The sequence below is a fragment of the Oncorhynchus mykiss genome, chromosome 22 (genome assembly GCF_013265735.2).
Source record: "Oncorhynchus mykiss isolate Arlee chromosome 22, USDA_OmykA_1.1, whole genome shotgun sequence".
Taxonomy (NCBI): Eukaryota; Metazoa; Chordata; class Actinopteri; order Salmoniformes; family Salmonidae; genus Oncorhynchus; species Oncorhynchus mykiss.
In genome coordinates, this window is record NC_048586.1 from 11,624,251 (window position 1) to 11,646,218 (window position 21,968).

At 46.4% G+C, this 21,968-nt stretch overlaps 1 protein-coding gene across 1 annotated transcript in view; it reads right to left on the reverse strand.

Annotated features, from left to right (window-relative positions):
* Positions 1 to 21,968, reverse strand: part of tns1b (tensin 1b) — a 304,662-nt gene that overhangs the window by 137,343 nt on the left and 145,351 nt on the right. Inside the window, exon 3 of the mRNA XM_036958729.1 lies at positions 18,355 to 18,392. Coding sequence (XP_036814624.1) covers positions 18,355 to 18,392 — 38 coding nt within the window. The remainder of the gene's footprint in view (positions 1 to 18,354; positions 18,393 to 21,968) is intronic.

Sequence of the window (21,968 nt, forward strand, 5' to 3'; positions counted from 1 at the left end):
GGTTTTTATTAGCTGTATTATCCCCTTGTAGCTGCCTGTAATCAGCGCTGACACTGCCAGGACTCACCGTCAGGGAGGGAGGTGTCTGATGGGAGAGGTACAGTACAGTACAGCATCAGGGAAGAAAATACCAGTCTGCTTGTGGTGTGAAGGTATGAGCAAACAGACGCCTGCCGGAGCAAAATAGAATAAAGATGTGCATCCCACAGCGTTGCATTCCTGGAACGCCATCGAGAGGAAACATATAGAAACAGAATGACTAGACTAGACTAAACAGATTTATATTAGGAAAGTAAGACCATAGAACCTCTTGCTACACATCATCAGAACATCTTGCTACACATCACCAGAACATCTTGCTACACATCACCAGAACATCTTGCTACACATCGCCAGAACATGTTGCTACACATCACCAGAACATCTTGCTACACATCACCAGAACATCTTGCTACACATTGCCAGAACATCTTGCTACACATCACCAGAACATCTTGCTACACATCACCAGAACATCTTGCTACACATCACCAGAACATCTTGCTACACATCACCCAACCTTTTTATGACACTATCATAACAATAATGTGAGGTTTGTGGATTGAACTGATTGGGTGAAAGATAATAGAATTAAATAGAATATTTATTTTTGTTCATTGTCAAATGGAAATGTGTCTATTTGCTGTCTTTTATTGTCGACCCCCTTGACACTGCACACATACATATTTCTCCAAGATGGCGTAGCAGTCGGACGTGTGTGTTTGTCTTTGTCTTATCCCATGTAAATAGCTAGTTTTTTTGTATATATCTTATACTCACTTTCTATCTACGAACTAAATATACTTTCCTGCAACCCGCCTCACCCAATGTGATACGGATCTGCTATTTTATTCCTTATAACTGGAATCTCCATCAGAAGCTAGCCAGCTAACTAGCTACTAGTCTTTGTTAGCCATGGCTAACGGTCTTCACCTTAAGCTCGGTCACCAGCCAGCCTTTGCTCGGACAATACCTGCCAGTCTGCAGAGGGCAATATCAACCCAGAGCATATCGGACTGCTTATCTCTACCACATCACCGGATTCCTGCCGCTCCGGATCATTACACCGGATCATCTCAGCTAGCTAGTTGCAAACAAGTGGCTACTGTTAGCTAACGCCTCTGTCCCGAAGCAAGCACCAGATAGCATTGAGCTAGCCTCGAGCTAGGCCCATATACCAGATAATTCTAGGGCTACAAATCCTCTTTTGCCAATTGGCCTGGACCATTTATTGTCGACATGGAGCCCCGCCGATCCATCACGACTGGACTGCCGACGTGATCGCCCGATGTGGTCTCAACAGGCTATTCTATTACGATGTCACCGAAGAACCATCTCCTAGCCCCGGTCCGCTAGCTTTCTGAACACTGTGTCCCCTGCTTGCCTAGCGTAGTAGGGACTACCGAACAGCACCCAGACTCACCTATTGCTGCTCTTTTGACCCTGTGATCACTCAGCTACACAGCTGATGCCCACTGGACTGTTTCAATAACACAGTACCCCATTTTGTTTCCCTGTCGGCCCCAGCCTCGAACTCAGGTCCTGTATGTACCTAACTGACCCACTCTGCCCATTCATTGCCATTTACCAGTTGTTGTCTTAGTTCTCCTGATCAACACCTGTGATTTGTCTACTGCTGTCTTGGCTAGTTCTTATTGTTTTCTTTCAATGTAGAGCCCTCAGTCCCACTCAACTTGCCTTAGATAGCTCTTTTGTCCCACCCCACACACATGTGGAGACCACACCTGGCTTAACTAGTGCATCCAGAGACGAAACCTCTCTCATCGTTACTCGACACCTTGGTTTACCTCCACTGTACTCACATCCTACCATACCCTTGTCTGTACATTATGCCCTGAACCTATTCTACCACGCCCAGAAATATGCTGGTTTGATTCTCTGTTCCCAATGCACTAGACGACCAGTTCTTATAACCTTTAGCCGTACCCTCATCCTACTCCTCCTCTGTTCCTCTGGTGATGTAGAGGTTAACCCAGGCCCTGTAGCCCCCAGGTCCACTTCTATTCCCCAGGCGCTATCATTTGTTGACTTCTGTAACCGTAAAAGCCTTGGTTTCATGCATGTTAACATCAGAAGCCTCCTCCCTAAGTTTGTTTTATTCACTGCTTGAGCACACTCCACCAACCCTGATGTACTAGTCGTGTCTGAATCCTGGCTTAGGAAGACCACCAAAAATTCAGACTTTTCCAACCCAACTACAACATTTTCCGCCGAGATAGAATTGACAAAGGGGGCAGAGTTGCAATCTACTGCAGAGATAGTCTGCAGAGTTCTGTCATGCTATCCAGGTCTGTGACAAACAGTTTGAGCTTCTCCTTTTAAAAAAACACCTTTCCAGAAACAAGCCTCTAACTGTTGCCACTTTTTAAAGACTGGGCACTGGACACCATATGTGAACTAATTTGAATTAATTGCCCAACATTTATCTTCAGAGTTCGTACTGTTAGGTAACCTAAACTGGGATATGCTTAACACCCCAGACGCCCTACAATTTAAGGTAGATGCCCTCAATCTCACACAAATTATCAAGGAACCTACAAGGTACAACCCTAAATCCGTAAACACGGGCACCCTCATAGATATCATCCTGACCAACCTGCCCTCTAAATACACCTCTGCTGTCTTCAACCAGGATCTCAGCAATCACTGCCTCATTGCCTGGTCAAATGACCACGCCTCATCATTGTCAAATGCTCCCTAAAACACTTCAGCGAGCAGGCCTTTCTAATTGACCTGGCCCGGGTATCATGGAAGGATATTAACCTCAATCCGTCAGTAGAGGATGCCTGGTTATTCTAAAAGTGCTTTCCTCACCATCTTAAATAAGCTTGCCCTTTTCAAAAAATGTAGAACTAAGAACAGATACAGCCCTTGGTTCACTCCAGACTTGGAGTGAACCAAGACTACCCTTGACCAGCACAAAAACATTCTGTGGTGTACTGCATTAGCATCCAATAGCCCCCGCGATATGCAACTTTTCAGGGAAGTTAGGAACCAATATACACAGGCAGTTAGGAAAGGAAAGGCTAGCTTTTTCAAACAGAAATTTGCAACATATAGCACAAACACCAAAAAGTTCTGGGACACTGTAAATTCCATGGAGAATAAGCTGCCCTCCCAGCTGCCCACTGCACTGAGGCTAGGAAACATTGTCACCACCGATAAATCTACGATATTCGAGAATTTCAATTAGCATTTTTCTACGGCTGGCCATGCTTTCCACCTGGCTACCCCTACCCCGGCCAAACGCTCTGCACCCCCCACAGCAACTTGCCCAATCCTCCCCCACTTCTCCTTCACCCAAATCCAGATAGCTAATGTTCTGAAAGAGCTGCAAAATCTGGACCCATACAAATCAGCTGGGCTAGACAATCTGGACCCTCTCTTTCTAAAATTATTAGCCGCAATTAATGCAAGCCCTATTACTAGTCTGATGAACCTCTCTTTCGTATCGTCTGAGATCCCTAAAGACTAGAATGCTGCCGAGATCATCCCCAGCTTCAAAGGGGGAGACACTCTAGACCCAAACTGTTACAGACCTATATCTATCCTGCCCTGCCTTTCTAAAGTCTTCGAAAGCCAAGTTAACAAACAGATCACCGACCATTTCGATGCCCACCGTACCTTCTCCGCTAAGCAATCTGGTTTCTGAGCTGGTCATGGGTGCACCTCAGCCACGCTCAAGGTTCTAAACGACATCATAACCGCCATCAATAAAAGACAGTACTGTGCAGCCGTCTTCATCGACCTGGCCAAGGCTTTCGACTCTGTCAATCACTGCATTCTTATCGGCAGACTCAACAGTCTTGGTTTCTCAAATGACTGCCTCGCCTGCTTCACCAACTACTTCTCAGATTGAGTTCAGTGTGTCAAATCGGAGGGCATGTTGTCCGGACCTCGGGCAGTCTCTATGGGGGTGCACAGGTTAAATTCTCAGGCCAACTCTTGCAGACGACACAATTCTGTATACTTTTGGCCCTTCTTTGGACACTGTGTTAACAAAACTCTGAGCTTCAATGCCATACAACACTCCTTTCGTGGACTCCAACTGCTCTTAAATGCAAATAAAACAAAATACATGCTCTTCAACCGATCGCTGCCCGCACCCGCCCGCGGGTGTGTGGACAACTACAAATACCTAGGTGTCTGGTTAGACCGTAAACTCTCCTTCCAGACTCACATTAAGGATCTCCAATCCAAAATTAAATCTAGAATCGGCTTCCTATTTCGCAACAAAGCATCCTTCACTTACGATGCTAAACATACCCTCGTAAAACTGACTATCCTACCGATCCTCGACTTCGGCGATGTCATTTACAAAACAGCCTCCAACACTCTACTCAGCAAATTGGATGTAGTCTATCACAGTCCGTTTTGTCACCAAAGCCGCATATACTACCCACCAATGCAACCTGTATGCTCTCGTTGGCTGGCCCTCACTTCATATTTGTCACCAAACCCACTGGCTCCAGGTCATCTATAAGTCTTTTCTATTTAAAGCCCCGCCTTATGTCAGCTCACTGGTCACCATAGCAGCACCCACCAGTAGCATGAGCTCCAGCAGGTATATTTCACTTGTCATTCCAAATCCAAATCCTGCTTTGGCCGTCTTTCCTTCCAGTTCTCTGCTGCCAATGGCTGGAACGAATTGCAAAAATCACTGAAGCTGGAGACTTATATCTCCCTCACTAACTTTAAGGATCAGCTGTCAGAGCAGCTTACCGATCATTCCACCTGTACACAGCCCATCTGTAAATAGCCCCCCCAACTACCTCATCCCCATATTGTTATTTATTCTTTTGCTCCTTTGCACCCCAGTATCCCAGTATATCTACATGCATATCATCTTCTGCACATCTATCACTCCAGTGTTAATGCTAAATTGTAATTATTTCACCACAATGGCCTATTTATTGCCTTACCTCCCTAATCTTACAACATTTGCACACACTGTATATACATTTTTTCTACTGTGTTATTGACTCTGTTTGTTTATCCCATGTGTAACTCTGTGTTGTTTGTGTTGCACTGCTTTGCTTTATCTTGGCCAGGTCGCAGTTGTAAATGAGAACTTGGCCTACCTGGATAAATAAAGGTGAAATAAAAAAATATATTAAAAAAAATACAGTATACAGTTGAGGGCACTAAAAAGTTAGGTCACATTGGCAGAGCAATTGCCGCAATGCTTGTGCAACACAGAGCTCTATGATCTACCAGTGGCGGGTCAGCTGTAGTTAGCTGACCGGCATGCATGACCGCTCAGAACATGATGGCAGACAGAGAGATGGAGAGAGTTTCTGGGCGAGGACACAGGACACAGCTGTCTCTGTTCTAAGGCAGAGTCTCCTGAGGCTGACTCAGGGTTTCTCAACAACAACACCAGTCCCCCCGTGGAACATCAGAACAACGCCCAGGCAATGCTAGCGTGTCACAGCAAGTGAATGTCAACACCAGGGCTACATTGTACATTATTCAGGCCTGGTTGAATGAACTGTCGCAGGTTGGTTGCGTAAGTGAGGGGGGATTAGATATAACTAATCTTTAGTCAGGCTTTGATAGGTAAACACATTCAGTATTCAATCAGCATCAATCAGTATCAATTCATGGTCAGGTTATCCCATCTTTCATCATACTTCTGTCTCGGTCTTTATTTCTCTTCTCTCTTCTTCTCTCCCCCCATTCATACTCTTACTCACTTGGCCTCTTTGCATTCTTTCCAGAGACTCTTGATTACTCCATCTTGCCAAAGGTTGGGCGTTTCTGTTTGTCTTCTCTCCTGCATCTATGCACGTGGCACGTTTACTTAGAAAAGACGCAGCCATGCGCTACAACTCAGCACCGGAAGAGACAGAGGAGAGGAGTGAGCAGAACAACTAAACATATGTATTTCTTCTTGTTGTTGTTCTTCTTCTTACAGTTGACTTGAAAGGCCACACGTTTAATGTGCAATCATTCTCCACATGTGTTACAAGGCCCTGCCAGCACTGTAGGCAGTGAAAGTTATTTGAACCCTAACACAGTGACACGTCCACTAGCACAGTGGTTCTGATTCCATTACTAGGGATCTGCCAGGTGGTGCACATTTTTGCTCTAACCCAGCACTAACACACCTTATTAAAATTGGACCTACAGTTGAGTCTTCAAAACAACAGGCGGTCAGATATCGAATACATCCTTAATACCCATTAAAGCATCTCTTCATAACTCAATAAGAATCACCAAACCCTGTCCATATGACTGATCCCATGGCCAATGTGTTGCTTTTTTCTTTTGTTTCCTTTGGAATGAACAGGACACCACTGGGCAGGGGCAAGAATGACGCCCTATCCCATGACTTCTAATGACATTATCTTTAAGACTGTACCAGATTGTTGATTTGATATAAAGACTGATAACGCCTGATGTAGATGGCTGGTCACTTGAACAACTTGCTGATCTTGTGGCAAAGACCCAATGCATTCACAAAATATTTTCCCTTCTCCTTTCTGCTCTTCACCAGCTCGCAGGCCTGCCCATATCCCACATGGATAGCAACTTCCACACCCATTTCCTGGGTATCACGTTTTCTCTGCAGTTTTCTCTGCAGTCTCAATCATACAAAAGGAAGGAAGTTCTCAGCGCTGTTCCTCGAAGGAGTCCACCAACAGCTTTTGGACTTGAAGGCATGGGCACACACTCGAAGCGAGATGGGGGTCGACCCAGTTGAGTTGTTCGACTGTTTGTCTTTCAACTCACTGTTACCTAAGAGGAATGAAGACTTATTACAATGGTACATAATATCTATCCGATGATATGGTCTTTGGCTGAGGGGAGAGTACAGATGTAGGATCTGAATTTGATCTCCCTGTTGCAGGAGAAAACTTTTTAAACCTGTAGTGTGTTTTAGGTTTAAAACTGCTTATGAAAAATGTATCAACCCCTACAAAAATTTCCATTAATTATAATCCACATAATAATTGCTTCATGATTATTTTCCTTCTGTAGCAAACTGGCTCAAATTAAGATCCTAGTTCTGTACAGTATTGTCTGCAGTGTGAATAAACACACCCTGTGATGAGGAAAAAGGCCCTGCTTCTAAAACCATTGTTTTCATGTGTTACCGACTAACATAGATCAGTTTGATTTGATCTGATTTGATCTGATTTTTTGGGGGGTGTTAAACAGTCAAAGAACACAAGTAGAGAGAGCAGCATGGGTGTGGGGCTGGGGTTTGAAAATGGGAATGAGACGATGGGATGTGTGAGACTTGGGTCCAAAGCTGTTTCATAGGACTTCTTGGGTTTGGGTGACTAGCATTGAGGAATAAAGAAGAAACAATGTTTTTTTTTAACTGAACTTGGAAACTGAAATGGGGGCAGAAGCAGAGAACTAGGGTGGGTCGAAAAGAGGAATGAGAAGCAGAACATCCTCTGGAACATTTCCTCTTACGCATTTCTCTTTGCCATTCTAAGCAGAAAAGATACATCCCTCATGCCCATTCGTCTTCCATGCCAAACTCTTACTCTAGCCAAAATCTAAGATAATGAAAAAGCTTCCCTCGTCCTCTGCAACAACGACACAGCTTTCCAATTACCCTCTGCGCGATAAATCAGCCTCCAATGGCAAAGTATCGTATCTGAGGTAAGTCATTGGAACAGGAGAGGAGCGAGCACATGCCAAATGATCTTGACAGCTGCCGTTACAGGAGGTAAGTAAGAGCAAGCAAGACGGAACAAGAGATTAAGGAAGGACAAGACAGACTCTTCTGGGGTTGTGTTCCAAAAACTTACCTCAGAGAGGATGAGATACTCCAACTAAATACTGGTGGGGCCTGAATCTAAATGTACTGTACGTATGTACAGTATATATTTTAGGACACCCTCAGCCTCATCTTGCTAAAATATACACTGCACTGATTCACTTGAAGGAGCTCCTACTAATTTGTGGTGTTTTCTTCCTCAACATTTTTCGATATATCAACTGAAAACACAGGAGCTATCTAGATTTATACATGTACCAAGCTTTGTCAGCAGAGGAAGTTCGCTGGCAGTGAAGTTGAGACAGCTAGACACAGACATATAAATCAGACTTCTGTTCCCTTCAGGTGAGTAGAAAGCTGGGCCAGCTAAAGCAACCAAACCACCATATCAAAGACGTGTCTCTGAGCTTACGTGTATATACAGGTGCCTGGATTTGTCAAAAAGGTAGAGACAGTAAATAAAGAGAAAATAACGGACAGTCATTGTTCTCATGCCAATTAGTGTTGTTTTTTAAATTAAATTACCACCAAAACAGAGAAAAATGCTGAATAGAACCATCATGCTATTATAAATACAGATCTGAATCATGAAATTGGAAAAGATTCAGAAATGAAAGTCTTCATGTTTTTTCTCTCTCCCCTTTGACTCACAATGGAAAAAGCATGTGGGTAGCACATGGCAACTGCAAATGTTTGGGCCAAACCAACTGGGTTTCAGTCAGTGATGTACTGTATGTTCAACTCTGGGCCACACCTAGCCATGACAAAGGTTCCATGTCATCATGAGACTACACCTATATCTAGACTCCAAGGATTGCACACAAGATGACTCCAATTGATATGTTTTGGGGGCTAAAGACAGGCTATTGCGTATTCTGGCAAAGCACTGTCTTCTGTGCCCCGTGTCCACAACTGAACATTGAATGCTGAAGTTGGCCAATGGTAGTTCCAGTAGCAAGAGGAGGGGAGTGTTATTGACTATAACAACACAAAAAGCTTGATACATGGTGGGAGCATTCGGCTAACACCACAGTCATCCAAGCTACCACTACATTTAGCTAAACAAGACGCCTGAACTGCAGCTCGTCCAGTGGCAAAAACAATAAACAACATGGCCATAACTCTCTCATTATCAGCGGGTAATATAATTAAACTAGCTCTCGGGCCGGGACCTATCTGGCCAAGGGAAACGGAGCGAGGAGTAGCAAAAACAGCCTTCCAAAAGTGCCCAAAATGGCTGTCCAGTCCAAACAAAAACATGCTTTTCTTTTCTTTTCTGAGGTTAAAAATACAGAGATGGATGGTGAGGGAATTTGTATGGGAGGCAGGAGAAAATGAAAACATACTTCATCACTGTGGAAGGAAGAAAGAAATAAAGAAAGAAAGAATAGGTAGGGGTTAAGTAGATAGGAGGTAGGTTGGTAACCTAGCCTAGCAGGTAGCCTAGCAGTTAAGAGCGTTGGGCCAGTAACTGAAAGGTTGCTCGTTCAAATCCCAAAGACAATAATCTGGCGATGTGCCCTTGAGCAAGGCACTTAACCCTAATTGCTCCTGTAAGTCGCTATGGATAAGAGCGTCTGCTAAAATGTAGGAGGGGTGATCAGTTAGTGTGTATTTGTGTTCTCGCACTCTGCTTTCTCAGTCCTGCCTACTCATTTCCTTCCAAAAACACACTTTATGCCAGTAGCTGTATCTCTGGCCTGGTTGGTACTCCTTTCAATCCAGACTAACTCCTATGAAGGTCCATAATGTTCTCTGGAAATTGGCTCAACTTCAAATAATGCAACAAGTAATTTAATTGCCAGAGCATTTTGGCAAGGACTATAGTCAACTGACAACATGTTTGGCGAAGGAAAAAATGGAGTGGCAGAATCAGACTTGAATCATGAATGTTTGTTCAAAGAACAATTATTTTGCCATGGCTTATGTACAGTATGCAGACTGCTACTACACACAGCTCCATTTAGATTTTTTCTCAGGCTTTTTAAAGTCCTCTTTTCTTGCACATGGCCCATCTTGTAAAATCAAACTGACAATTGAAACATTTAAAGAGGAAGGATTTAGCCAGGCAGTGACTGATTCCACAAACAGTAATTAAGTCTGACGACTCTGGCTGGATTTAAGACCCTTTGAGTTTCTAATCTACACACATTTCTCTGGCACGTCCGATAGCGGTTCCCTCTAACATTTCTGGCTCCCGCCAATGGCCGCCTAATGCTTTTTATGAACCTCCTGTCTGGGTATGGACGGAGTAATACCCTCAACCCTACTCAACCCCACCCAGCGAAAAAAAGAAAACTTCCCACAAAATGTTTTCATCTGCTTCCCATTTGGTTGTGTGATAACGTTATTACGACCTTGTAGAAACGTTTTGGCGAGTCGATAATTGTTCGTTGGATACACACTCTCGCCACAGCCTTCCCAATAATGACTCACTTCGGGGGGAAGAGCCTAATGAATGATTGTGCTTTCCCTCTTAACTCCATTCACCTATATTTATGATGCACTGGAGACGTACACTTCATTTTGCTCGCCTTTGGAATGAACATCAGGTCCAACCCACAGACTAGCCCCCCTCCAAGGCAGTACCACTGAACCGTTACTGAGCAGCTATATTTATTACAGTAGAAACAATTACTGATGGTGTCACCTCCGACAACTAGAATCTGTGTTGCGGAGTTGACACAGATCAAGCTGAAGATATAAAGATGAAATAAGCAAGATAGATAGCGACCAAAATAGACACTCTAAAGCTGGTAGTACACCAATCTAGTCTGCCATCAAACCCCACCAACCAATGAAGGCCCCTCCAACCATAAACCCTAGTATAGAGACTTTTGTTGATCACTCCACCTCAGTGCACCACAGCTCAAAAGGTACCATTGATTTCATAGCAGACACCGTCGGTACTCCACATTGCCACTCCATCTACAGCCTGTGGGAAGGGACAGGCTGTATTATGTCTGATTAAGAGCTATGTAGAGGCCCTAGGTTTTACCTTCCTGAACTGTTCTCACAGCAGTGGAGTGGGAGAGTCCCACACAGGCTGGCTCTTCCTTTCTGTGACGGGAGACTGGCCCTTCCTTTCTGTGGCCCGAAGACCTCCAGAATAGTGTTAATAAGGAAAACATGGAGGTGTGGCGTAAAGGGTAGTGGAAAGGTTCATTTGTCACTGGTATTTTGCTAGTCGATGACATGACAGCACAGAGCAAACAGCACCTGTACACAGATATAACTTCGCTTCTCCATCTCCTTGGCACCAGACAGCAATATATACACAAACATCGAAGTGACACCTCACGTTGGTTTGGATAAAGCTCTGTTTCCCATGGGTAACAGAGGAATTGTCATGTACTGTCATGTTGTCTTGTCTCTGTCCTTTCCCTTCACCCTGTCTCCCTCTGCTGGTCGTGTTAGGTTACCTTTTCTCCCCCGCTTTCCCCCAGCTGTCCCTTGTCTCCTCTAACTACCCATTCACCCCGTTCCCCACCTGTTCCCTTTTTTCCCTCTGATTAGGTCCCAATATCTCTCTCTGTTTCTGCTCCTGTCCTTGTCGGATTCTTGTTTGTTTGTGTCATTCATGCCTGAACCAGACTGTCGTCATGTTTGCTGTAACCTTGTCCTGTCCTGTCGGAATCTGCCGGTCCATCTGAGCCTACCTATGTTTGGTAATTAAAGAAGCTCTGTTTAAGTTGATTCGCTTTTGGGTCCTCATTCACGCACCGTAACAGAAGAATCCGACCAAGAATGGACCCAGCGACTTCGGATCCTCTCCACTCAGCCGTCGAGATCCAGGGAGCGATGCTAGGCAGACACAAGCAGGAATTGTCTGCTGCTCGACATGCCGTTGAGACCCTGGCCACCCAAGTCTCCAACCTCACAGAACAGGTTCACCATCTCCGCCTCGATCCACCGGCCACTTCCAGGGCTTTCGAATCTCCGGAGCCCAGAATCAATAACCCGCCGTGTTACTCTGGGGAGCCCACTGAATGCCGCTCGTTCCTCACCCAGTGTGATATTGTGTTTTCTCTCCAGCCCAACACTTACTCCAGGAGCACTGCTCGTGTCGCCTACGTCATATCTCTCCTTATTGGACGGGCTCGTGAGTGGGGCACGGCAATCTGGGAGGCAAGGGCTGAGTGTACTAACCAGTATCAAGACTTTAAGGAGGAGATGATACGGGTTTTTGATCGATCTGTTTTTGGGGAGGAGGCTTCCAGGGCCCTGTCTTCCCTATGTCAAGGCAATCGATCCATAACAGACTACTCTATTGAGTTTCGCACTCTTGCTGTCTCCAGTGGCTGGAACGAGCCGGCCTTGCTCGCTCGTCTTCTGGAGGGTTTCCGCGCAGAGGTAAAGGATGAGATTCTCTCCCGGGAGGTTCCTTCCAGCGTGGATTCCTTGATTGAACTCGCTATTCGCATTGAGCGACGGGTTGATCTTCGTCACCGAGCTCGTGGAAAGGAGCTCGCGCTCTCCGTCGCCTCCCTCTCCGCATCACTACCATCTTCCTCTGCCGGCTCGGGTGCTGAGCCCATGCAGCTGGGAGGTATCCGCATCTCGACTGAGGAGAGGGAACGGAGAATCACCAACCGCCTCTGTCTCTATTGCGGTTCCGCTGGTCATTTTGTCACTTCATGTCCAGTAAAAGGCCAGAGCTCGTCAGTAAGCGGAGGGCTACTGGTGAGCGCTACTACTCCTGTCTCTCCTTCAAGATCCTGCACTACCTTGTCGGTCCATCTACGCTGGACCGGTTCGTCAGCTTCCTGCAGTGCCTTAATAGACTCTGGGGCGGAGGGCTGTTTTATGGACGAGACCTGGGCTCGGGAACATGACATTCCTCTCAGACAGTTAAAGGAGCCCACGGCCTTGTTCGCCCTGGATGGTAGTCCTCTCCCCAGGATTCAGCGTGAGACGCTACCTTTAACCCTCACTGTTTCTGGTAATCATAGTGAAACCATTTCTTTTTTAATTTTTCGTTCACCTTTTACACCTGTTGTTTTGGGCCATCCCTGGCTAGTTTGTCATAATCCTTCCATTAATTGGTCTAGTAATTCTATCCTCTCCTGGAACGTCTCTTGTCATGTGAAATGTTTAATGTCTGCTATCCCTCCTGTTTCCTCTGTCTCTTCTTCACAGGAGGAGCCTGGTGATTTGACAGGGGTGCCGGAGGAATATCACGATCTGCGCACGGTGTTCAGTCGGTCCAGGGCCACCTCTCTTCCTCCACACCGGTCGTATGATTGTAGTATTGATCTCCTTCCGGGAACCACCCCCCCCCCGGGGTAGACTATACTCTCTGTCGGCTCCCGAACGTAAGGCTCTCGAAGATTATTTGTCTGTAGCTCTTGACGCCGGTACCATAGTCCCCTCCTCCTCTCCCGCCGGAGCGGGGTTTTTTTTTGTCAAGAAGAAGGACGGGTCTCTGCGCCCCTGCATAGATTATCGAGGGCTGAATGACATAACAGTGAAGAATCGTTATCCGCTTCCTCTTATGTCTTCAGCCTTCGAGATCCTGCAGGGAGCCAGGTTTTTCACTAAGTTGGACCTTCGTAACGCTTACCATCTCGTGCGCATCAGGGAGGGGGACGAGTGGAAGACGCCGTTTAACACTCCGTTAGGGCACTTTGAATACCGGGTTCTTCCTTTCGGCCTCGCTAACGCTCCAGCTGTCTTTCAGGCATTAGTCAATGATGTCCTGAGAGACATGCTGAACATCTTTGTTTTCGTTTACCTTGACGATATCCTGATTTTTTCACCGTCACTCCAGATTCATGTTCAGCACGTTCGACGTGTCCTCCAGCGCCTTTTAGAGAATTGTCTTTTTGTGAAGGCTGAGAAGTGCACTTTTCATGCCTCCTCCGTCACATTTCTCGGTTCTGTTATTTCCGCTGAAGGCATTAAGATGGATCCCGCTAAGGTCCAAGCTGTCATTGATTGGCCCGTCCCTAAGTCACGCGTCGAGCTGCAGCGCTTTCTCGGCTTCGCGAACTTCTATCGTCGTTTCATCCGTAATTTCGGTCAGGTGGCAGCTCCTCTCACAGCCCTTACTTCTGTCAAGACGTGCTTTAAGTGGTCCGTTTCCGCCCAGGGAGCTTTTGATCTCCTCAAGAATCGTTTTACATCCGCTCCTATCCTTGTTACACCTGACGTCTCTAGACAGTTCGTTGTCGAGGTTGACGCGTCAGAGGTGGGAGTGGGAGCCATCCTTTCTCAGCGCTCCCTCTCTGACGACAAGGTCCACCCATGCGCGTATTTTTCTCATCGCCTGTCGCCGTCGGAACGTAACTATGATGTGGGTAACCGCGAACTGCTCGCCATCCGGTTAGCCCTAGGCGAATGGCGACAGTGGTTGGAGGGGGCGACCGTTCCTTTTGTCGTTTGGACTGACCATAGGAACCTTGAGTACATCCGTTCTGCCAAACGACTTAATGCGCGTCAGGCGCGTTGGGCGCTGTTTTTCGCTCGTTTCGAGTTCGTGATTTCTTATCGTCCGGGCTCTAAGAACACCAAGCCTGATGCTTTGTCTCGTCTCTTCAGTTCTTCAGTAGCCTCCACTGACCCCGAGGGGATTCTCCCTGAGGGGCGTGTTGTCGGGTTGACTGTCTGGGGAATTGAGAGGCAGGTAAAGCAAGCACTCACTCAAACTCCGTCGCCGCGCGCTTGTCCTAGGAACCTTCTTTTCGTTCCCGTTCCTACTCGTCTGGCCGTTCTTCAGTGGGCTCACTCTGCCAAGTTAGCCGGCCACCCTGGCGTTCGGGGTACGCTTGCTTCCATTCGCCAGCGTTTCTGGTGGCCCACCCGGGAGCATGACACGCGTCGTTTCGTGGCTGCTTGTTCGGTCTGCGCGCAGACTAAGTCCGGTAACTCTCCTCCTGCCGGCCGTCTCAGGCCGCTTCCTATTCCCTCTCGACCGTGGTCTCACATCGCCTTAGATTTTGTCACCGGACTGCCTTCGTCAGCGGGGAAGACTGTTATTCTTACGGTTGTCGATAGGTTCTCTAAGGCGGCTCATTTCATTCCCCTTGCTAAGCTTCCTTCTGCTAAAGAGACGGCACAAATCATCATCGAGAATGTTTTCAGAATTCATGGCCTTCCGTCAGACGTCGTTTCGGACAGAGGTCCGCAATTCACGTCTCAATTTTGGAGGGAGTTTTGCCGTTTGATTGGGGCTTCCGTCAGTCTCTCTTCCGGCTTTCACCCCCAGTCTAACGGTCAAGCAGAACGGGCCAATCAGACTATTGGTCGCATCTTACGCAGTCTTTCTTTTCGCAACCCTGCGTCTTGGTCAGAACAGCTCCCCTGGGCAGAATACGCCCACAACTCGCTTCCTTCGTCTGCGACCGGGCTATCTCCTTTTCAGAGTAGCCTCGGGTACCAGCCTCCGTTGTTCTCATCTCAGTTCGCCGAGTCCAGCGTCCCCTCCGCTCAGGCTTTTGTCCAACGTTGCGAGCGCACCTGGAAGAGGGTCAGGTCTGCACTTTGCCGTTATAGGGCGCAGACTGTGAGAGCTGCTAATAAGCGTAGAACTAAGAGCCCTAGATATTGTCGCGGTCAGAGAGTTTGGCTCTCCACTCAGAACCTTCCCCTTAAGACGGCTTCTCGCAAGTTGACCCCGCGGTTCATTGGTCCATTCCGTATCTCTCAGGTCATTAATCCTGTCGCAGTGCGACTTCTTCTTCCGCGATATCTTCGTCGCGTCCACCCGGTCTTCCATGTCTCCTGTGTTAAGCCCGTTCTTCGCGCCCCCGCTCGTCTTCCCCCCCCCCCCCCCCCCATCCTTGTCGAGGGCGCACCTATCTACAGGGTCCGTAAAATCTTGGACATGCGTCCTCGGGGCCGTGGTCATCAGTACCTAGTTGACTGGGAGGGGTACGGTCCTGAGGAGAGGAGTTGGGTTCCCTCTCGGGACGTGCTGGACCGTGCGCTGATTGATGATTTCCTCCGTTGCCGCCAGGTTTCCTCCTCGAGTGCGCCAGGAGGCGCTCGGTGAGTGGGGGGGTACTGTCATGTACTGTCATGTTGTCTTGTCTCTGTCCTTTCCCTTCACCCTGTCTCCCTCTGCTGGTCGTGTTAGGTTACCTTTTCTCCCCCGCTTTCCCCCAGCTGTCCCTTGTCTCCTCTAACTACCCATTCACCCCGTTCCCCACCTGTTCCCTTTTTTCCCTCTGATTAGGTCCCAATATCTCTCTCTGTTTCTGCTCCTGTCCTTGTCGGATTCTTGTTTGTTTGTGTCATTCATGCCTGAACCAGACTGTCGTCATGTTTGCTGTAACCTTGTCCTGTCCTGTCGGAATCTGCCGGTCCATCTGAGCCTACCTATGTTTGGTAATTAAAGAAGCTCTGTTTAAGTTGATTCGCTTTTGGGTCCTCATTCACGCACCGTAACAGGAATGACAATCCTCTCCCACAAGTCCTCATCCCACAAATCTCCATCTGCTGTTTCTGCTGCCTCTATTCATCTTTCCACTCTCTCCCTTTCCCTGTCTCCAAATGCTTCCGACATACTCACTCGCACCCTTTAAATGTACATGCTCTTCCTCTCTCTCTCTCTCTCTCTCTCTCTCTCGCCCAGAAACAGAAAACACACACCCAGACACATACACAGTCACCGAAACATACTGTTGTTACACTCAGTCTGACCATTTGTTTTTAGTAGCGGAGGTTATGCAGGGAGTACGTGTAAGTCTAATCTAAATATGGATGTGGAGATTTATCCCTGTAGCGAGTCAGTGTGGAAACTGTCTCCGCATTAGTGATTTATTACCACCACTTGGATTCCAAAAGTACAAGATCACATATGAATCAAAATGGAGCATGGGGGGCAATGGGACCATCTTAACCTCACTTCTTTGGTTGGAAATGATTAATAATTAACTCAGGTCCTCAGGCCATGCTAGCTTGATTGACCGCTGATAGCGATCAAGCTAGTCTTTATCAACTATCATTCATTACATTAAAACATGTTCATGTCAAGGCTAAAAGTGAATTGCAAGCTGCCAAGGATAATTGCAGAGGGAACATTTCTATGATTAGAGAAAAGGGAGGTTTGTCTATTTTTTTCCATGTTTGCTGATTGGGAGTATTTTGAATTGTACTCGCATCACAATTTAATGAAGAAAGAGCATCTGCGTCTTCACAAATCAACCTCGGCTTCACAGAATTCGCAAACACATTTCTTCCTAGCAAAGAACTCCAACAACAACACCAACAAGAGAGAACACTATTTCATCTTTTGTTATTTCAGGCTTTATACAGTATGCCCCCCCCCCTATTGGTTTCAATCTTATTATTAACGTCAGATTAGTGGTGGGGTCATGAATGTGAAAACAGGACGTGTGTGTATTTGTCACGGGAGTGTTGATTGAAATACAGTTTGTTGTCATTTTAAGATCCATCAGACCGTGAAGATAAGAGGTCACATGGGCTGGTCATTACTCACTGCTTCAGAACTTTCCCTCAAAACAATGGGCGGCTATTTATTTACTTACGTATTTAATCATTTATCTGAGTTGGTCAAAACTGTATGCTAGACAACATTGGTAGAGCATGTGTGGAGTAGGCATTGTGGTGCTCGTGAATTTTCTTTCTTTTTCGACTTCAGACAAACATCGTTTTTTTTTTTTTTAACATTGACAATCATCCACCAGATGCATTGCGCTTCAGCTTGTGCTAATTTGTCTTCACCACTCCTATGAGACTGACTGGTAAACCATTGGCACCCTTTGCCCCCCTTGCCAAGCCGCTTTGCACCCCTGGTATTTCCTGTCAGTCCGAGCTGGAGTAGGGTGGTGGGTAGAGCTGGCAGCTCCGGACCATTTCAGTAATGGCTGCCAGATGAAGGGCGGTGATGTATGGTCTGGGTGTGTTTGTGCGTGTGTGCGTGCGTGCATGTGTGTGTGTGTGCGCATTGGGAGGGTGGGTGCTATAAGTCTAAAGTCTCCGCACCCAGCCCTCCCTCCCTGCCTGCCTTTCTCTTTCTCTTTCCTCCACTCAGTCCGATCTTCTTCTATGTGCCCCTGCTTCAACAACAAAAAGTCCATCATGTAACAAGTCAGTAGACAATGCAGCGAGGGCTTCATTTTTAGAAGGGGGTGATCTTGAACATGCAAGGGTTCAGCCAAATCAAACACATGCTGGGACAGCTTGGAGTTGTTTTCAGATTCCTCCGATGTTCGGAGTGCAGGAACACTGTTCCAGGCGAGGCTCCATCCGCCTCATCAACATAACATTTCCTTCTAATAAGCTCTGCTTGGCTTTGGTGGAGAGAGAGAGTAGAGCTCAACAGAGCACTAAGCGCCAACAGAGGATAATAGTCTTTGTACAGTTACACTTGGAATGTTCTGTCACAATGCCTACATAAGGCTGTCGTGCACTTGAAATAGAGATGGGATGTGATGGCATAAGTCGGAATGACAGTTTATGACAACCTACAGTACATCTAAAAGCAGTAGCTGTCTAACAAGACTGCCTTCCTATTGTGTTGATGCAACACAAGAGTGTTGAAATGTCTATGTGTGCATTGCCTGGAAGATGAGAAAAGCTGTTGCTCTTACCTTTATTTCACATTTCTTGTGGCAAGTCAGCCGGCACACTAGAAGACAGGAAAAAAACAGAAGTTTACAGTTAGTTTACATTTCCTAGAAATTCAAACATACATTTCTGAGAAATTAATTGTAAACATTGCTGAGCGTAATGAAACGTGACATTGAGTAAATTAAAAGAGAGTATTGGAATGCTAGGTCCTCGTCCAAGTTCCTCAACATGTTTACTCAAATATTATTGGCTGTTAAAGACTGATGCTGCCCAGTACTGGGGTCTGAGGTTTGGTGCTCTTGGGCTTTTGGCCTTGTATCAGAGACATGGGTCATACACTGTGGATGGGGTCTTGGGTGTCTTGGGTCTGCACATCATTCCACCTTACTCAGCTTTGAGTGGTTGATATAAGAGAGAACCCCAAGAGCAGAAAGACTGGAAGGGTTATTTTGGAGTGTAAAACCAATGTATGCCTATGAGTTTAAGAGTTCAAAAGGAATTGGAAGAGGTAGTTAAAATAGGCATGCAAGTACAAGTGCAAATGAAAGTCGACAAAATGGTGAGGGAGTGGGAAGATGTGTTACATCCAATTTGGATACCCAAAAGACAGTATGTTAGGCAGGATTTGGACCATTCGGGATCTCACAACAGTGGCCTGCTAGCCTCTCTTTCTCTCCCTCATTCCCTCCCTCCTTCCCTCTCTGTGATTCCCTGCTATTTCTACAAATGGGGGGGGATCAACAGGGGAAAGCACCTGGCCCAGCAGGTCATAAATTGTCAGCCACAGATGATCCCCTCAAAGGTTTGAAAATCAAAAGGCCGTTCAGTGGGCTCAAGCGGACGCTTTCCAACTCAAGTATGAAAAGTCTATGCTTTCTCTGGAACCACACCACACCTTATGTAACATGTGATTCTTCCTGAATCTCGCCGCAAGCCACATTTTTACATGTGAGTGTAATATTTACTATGGTTAGCCCTTACAGGGGTAGTTCGGGATGTTGGCAATGAGACCCTTTTCCTACTTCCCCAAAGTCAAATGAATTTGTGGATACCATTTGTATGTTTCTGCGTGTCGTTTGAAGGAAGTTGCTCACTAGAGTTAGCGCAATGACTGGGAGTCTGATGGAACAGCTAGCATGCACACTTCCAGTCATTGCGCTAACCCTTGTTGGCATTGGCTCGCGAAACTAGCACTAACTTCCTTCATACTAACTTCCTTCAAAATGGTATCCACTAGTTCATCTGACTCTGGGGAACTAGATAAAGGGCCTCATTGCCAAAATCCCGAACTATTCCTTTAAGTCATTGATTTGAAGATTAAAGACGGCCCCTCCCATCATTGTGTGAAATGGGGTTCCTATCGAGTTAGAAGCAGAGGGGAGGGAGGGGGGCTTCACGGGATGTTTTTGTTAGCATGTGGCCTCCTGTGCTAACCTTGGAGTTGGATTATGGTAAATGTGCAGGGCCTGGAGAGAGTTGTGCAGGGCCTAGAGAAATTAGTATAGCTAGTCTAATTTGAAGTATGTGCAGGGCCTGGGGGTCTGAGAGCTGAGATGCTTGTCTGGGTTTGGTTCTAACCACAAGGGGAGAATCATCCAAGCTGGAAAGAGATGCACCACACTCCAAATTACACTAACCATACTAATTTTAGACCATATTATACCATACCAGTGGGTCATGTGTGTACAACATATGACTCACAGGATTACAGTCACCATCAGTGCTCAGGACTGGGGCATTCACTTTATCTTACTTCACAAAAAATACTACGAGATCATTTTTACCTCGCAAGTAAATCTGAATGAATATAAATAGCCCAACCATCTAATTAGTGTTTATATTTAGGCACGCCAGACTACATTTGCACACGAGGGGGTAACATTTGAGAGCCACTTTGAGTCTTTAATTAAAGGCCTTATTGGGAGGAGTGTGGCAGAGTGCAAACCAACACCATGATGCTCCAACCCAGAGGAGACGCTGGTTCCCAGGGTCCAGCACAATGGACTTATTTTATCCAGTCAAAGAGCACGGCACTGTTTAAATACTAAAAGTAATTCACCTTTACGCGTTGGTAAGAACAACTCCATTTACATGTGACTATATTCTTGATATAGCGCGGCCTCTTGTGCCTTATTGCTGAAGTACGTATAGCACACAAGAGATTGAGCAAGAGCTCAACTCATGTACAACCAAAAAGAGAAAACACTACACTATATTTGTCTCTGGAATACCACCAATCTATGCTCCTCCCACCTCATCACACAGTGCAGATACACTGATCAGCTCTGTGCCCAGCACGTGATCCCTGAGTAAGCATACTCCCCTGGGGAAGAGTGAAAGACAGCGAGGGGAGGACTTCCATATTGGGTGTGAAGGTGGCCAGCTCAGAAGGGCCCGGTCAGGCTTTTGCCTTGTTAGGAAGTTAGAGCTCTGCAGTGTAAACAGGGGAGAATTAAAGAAAGAAGGGGAACGAAGGAGAGGGTTAAGAAGGGATGAAGATGAGGGATAGAGTTGTGGGTAGAGAGGAGAGGCCCGAGTAGAGGAGATACATTGAGATATGATGGGCTAGAAAAGGAGAGGAGGCAGTGGAGAAGACAAGGGAAGGATGGATTAGAAAAGGTCACAGAGACGGAGGTCCAAAACCATGGAGATGAAAGAAAATAGTGACTAGCAAAGAAAGAAGGGGAGAAAGTGAAAGAAAATGCGAGAATACGCAAGAAAATAAAGAAATGGGGAGAGAGGATGGATATAGGATAACCGTTAGCAAGCAATGGGAGTTGGGTGTTGGTCCACATGGAAGAGATGATGAGGAGCATTGAGGGGCTGGTTCCTATCTGACTCATGGCTTGAGGAATGCTCTTTAGGAGGGAGGGAGGGAATGGGGCTAGGGCTATTTCCTCACCCGGGTCCTTTGTAATGGGTCAGGACTCCCAAAGGGATGGGCTAAGCCCGGCTAAGCCCGGCTAGAGAGAGAGAGAGAGAGAGAGAGAGAGAGAGAGAGAGAGAGAGAGAGAGAGAGAGAGAGAGAACAATCAAGAGAGCAGGGCTGGGCTATTTCCTCTCTCATACACACACACAGAACCTATAGGGCACATACAATACACACACACACACAGTCCTTTTCTCACTCTTACAGTACTTATACACAGATGAACTAAATACACACACACCATGTACCATGCACTGTCCTGCCCCCTACAGTAGAATGTTACAGACACCAGACACACAAACATACACACCCACATATGTACATGTAAACATCCTGCTCTGCCCATTACTGTACACTATGACAGACACATAAACACACTCATATGCATGTACTTAAATACACGCACACACACACACTTTGCACAAGATTACTTTGACCTTTAATACTTAGGCCCAAACTATGTGCTTAGCATACCACAGCTACACAAGTTGCCGAACCACCATCCCTCACCGGGGCAGCAGTGTATCTACCAGAGTAAATGTTTACCTCCTGCTGTTTGCGCTGCTAACATGCCGAGTAACCATACAAACAAACCAGCCACACGCACTGCTGCACTGTTAGCAGTTTTTTTTAATTTTATCAGTAACTTACTGTATTACTGATAGTATGAGACTGTATAAACTGAATACAGTAGACTATTGTAGA